Source organism: Glycine max, chromosome 15 (genome assembly GCF_000004515.6).
Source record: "Glycine max cultivar Williams 82 chromosome 15, Glycine_max_v4.0, whole genome shotgun sequence".
NCBI classification, from domain to species: Eukaryota; Viridiplantae; Streptophyta; class Magnoliopsida; order Fabales; family Fabaceae; genus Glycine; species Glycine max.
In genome coordinates this window covers 3,589,122-3,592,101 of record NC_038251.2, presented here as the reverse complement: position 1 = coordinate 3,592,101, position 2,980 = coordinate 3,589,122, and the positions used below count along the sequence as shown (strand labels likewise).

General features: G+C 26.5%; 1 protein-coding gene across 1 annotated transcript; it reads left to right on the top strand.

Moving 5' to 3' along the window:
• The first annotated feature begins 795 nt into the window (after window positions 1-795).
• Window positions 796-2,074, top strand: N-22 (nodulin-22). Its single transcript, NM_001250766.2, is given in 2 exon segments — window positions 796-1,445; window positions 1,881-2,074. Coding segments are annotated over 2 exon segments (648 nt in total). The 5' UTR covers window positions 796-853; the 3' UTR covers window positions 1,937-2,074.
• Window positions 2,075-2,980: the final 906 nt, after the last annotated feature.

Genomic DNA, 2,980 nt, shown 5'->3' with positions numbered 1-2,980 from the left:
TTAACAAATTCACATTTATTACATGTATGTGTCAATCATTGATTTCTGTTTCAATCAATTCACCAAAGCAAAAAATATACTTCTTCCGTTGTAAATTATATGTTTTTGAAAAAAAAATATTTCAGTATGTCATTTTATAAAATTAATATTGCATTAAATATTTTTTTCAAAATTATCCTTTGATTAATACTAATTAGTGGGAGTAATGTAAAAAAAGGAATAAGTGAGTCACTAATTAAAGAGATGAAAAATGTATGGCTTTAAAATTCAACAAATTAAGTAGATTATTTAATATTTATGACAGCCTATTATAATATGAGACGGTGGAGTATGTTAAAATAACAACCATAAATATTTACTTTTCAAAACGTACTCTTATTTAAAGGAGTTTTTTTTTTTGTTTTTTTATAAGTATTTTGAGGAGTTAGATTATTAAATGTAAACATCTCTTCGATCATATTAATAAATTTAAACTATAGTACCGCTTTAAACAACTTATTGTTTATGCATATAGATCTTAAAAAAATATTTAATAAAAGAAAATGGAAAGAAATAAATATGAAAATTGCAATAGTAATTAGTGTGATGATAAAATATATTCTATCTTTTTATTATCTATATTTCATTTTAATGTTAGAAAGACAAATATATATATATAGCTCTTGGAAAGCAAACGAGTCAGGATATATGACAAAGATCAAAGGTCGTAATAATTTTTTTTTATAATAATAAACATAGATGTTGAGTTCCTAGTTTCTCTTGTATATATATTGCAAAATTCACACATACAAGAGCACCGATCCAATAAAGTTCTCAAAAGTGCAAACTAGTTTATCACTAAGAGAACCAATTAATGGAGAAAATGAGAGTGGTACTAATTACTCTATTGTTGTTTATAGGTGCAGCAGTTGCAGAAAAAGCTGGTAATGGCAAAGCTGCCAATAATCCTGCAGAAGATGCTAGTGATGGCGAAGCCATTAATCTTGTAGAAGAAGCTGGTGGTATTGGTGATGCCATTACTCCTGCAGAAGGCAAAGCCACTAATCTTCAAGCGTATGAGTCAGCTAGATTCAAAAAGTTTGTGACACATTGCAGCTCACATGTTGCTCAAACATGCAGTGGAAATGATCCATTGCATCATCAGGAAGGTGGCCATGGAATAAACGTTCCACTTGGGTTGTCATTTTGCCTTTTTGATTCTATGGAGAAATGCTTGGGAGACCATGAAGCCAAACTTATAGATCCCAACCCAGGTCCCATGTCGGCTATTCCTAATTCAATCCAATCTCAGCAACTCCTCATTGAGACTGTAAAATTCAGAACTGTCTTGAAAACCTGTACTCGTGTTAGTGCACAATTTTGTTTAACTGCTCCTAACGTTGATACATCGGTTTTACCGGCATGTCTCGGGCCATCTCTCAATCAATGTGTTTATCCTGCAGCTGGTATGTCTTGCTTTCCAATTACTACTACTACGTTTTTTTTAATGGTTAAATATATATATCATATATAAATTAAGAAGTATAACCAATTAATACAGTACAGTTTTATTTGTGCATTTACTAACAAACTCGTTTCAGTTGAGCCTTATAAAAAAAATTCTATCTTGACTTCTCACTACTTATATACTTGTTCATTTTCTAATTGATAAAAAATTAGTACATGATTCATCATACTTTAGTTTATTCAGGTGCATTTATGCGTAATTAATCCATGCATAATTATATTTTTTGCAAGTATAGTATGGCTTCTAATGATATATTTTTTTTCTTACATTAGATATATTTATATTTATTTTAATTATGTGATAGGCTTCACAAGGTTTGTTACTGTCTTTCTAAATTGTTTAGATGTTATAAGGTTTAAAAATTATCTTGTAGATGCATTTACACCTGGCCCGCCGCTCGAACTCCCACCTATTATTATTTATAATTAGATCTCGGAAGTACTGCAAACAGAAGAATAATTGGGTTTGCTCGATCAGCCTATCTAATAATCCTTTGGCCTAGTGAAGGGACTAAAGTCTTTATCTCTCTTGAAACGTTCCAGTGATATGTCAATTATACATGATTGCCTTGCAATTAACCTTGTATTATGATGAAGGATCTGTTATACCTTCATTATTCCAATTTGCTACATCTGGTCTGTATAAGAAATCACTCATGTCATGAATCATGATCGATAATTACATTCCTACTAAATAGTAATTACTAAAACATGTTTTACATCTATTTTTGGTTCAATTTGCATTGCCACACATAATCAATCTAGGAAATTAACTATTGATGTTTAAAAAAGTAGACTCAATAATATATCTTGAAGAAGTTTGAGAGTTATACTTCAAATTGTCCTATATAAATCGATTCAGCGTCTCATTTTTTTAAAAAGAAATTTAGACATTTAAACAAATACATAATAATAATAATTTTTTGATTTAATAGATAATATTTTTATAACATGGTATTATATTTATAATATCATTATTCATTTTGAAATAAATAAATATTATAAAATATACTTTATTTTAAACTTTATACTTCTTTTATTTTTAAGTATACATAACATCAAGATTAATAAGTTAGGTTAATCAATTTAATATGATTTTTTTTTTCGTGAATACACTCTCTCTTTTGTTTTTTCTCAATGTACACCACTTTATAATTTAATTTTCAATATATACTACTTTAGACTTTGTGTTTTGATCTATTTCACTTTGTAGATGAACGTGGTTCTTCTTATTTTTTATTTTAATTTAAAATATTATAAAATATAAATATTATATTATATTATATAATTTTTTAATTAGTTTTAAAATTACTTATTTATTAAATTAAATTTTATAATTTTGTTTTTTATTTTTTAAAGAAAATGATATTATTAAATATAATTATTTTTGTTTTATTATTTAATTTACTTAAGATAATTTTAGGTGAATATTTTTATTTAAAATCTAAATTTTCTAATATAATTATTTTTAATA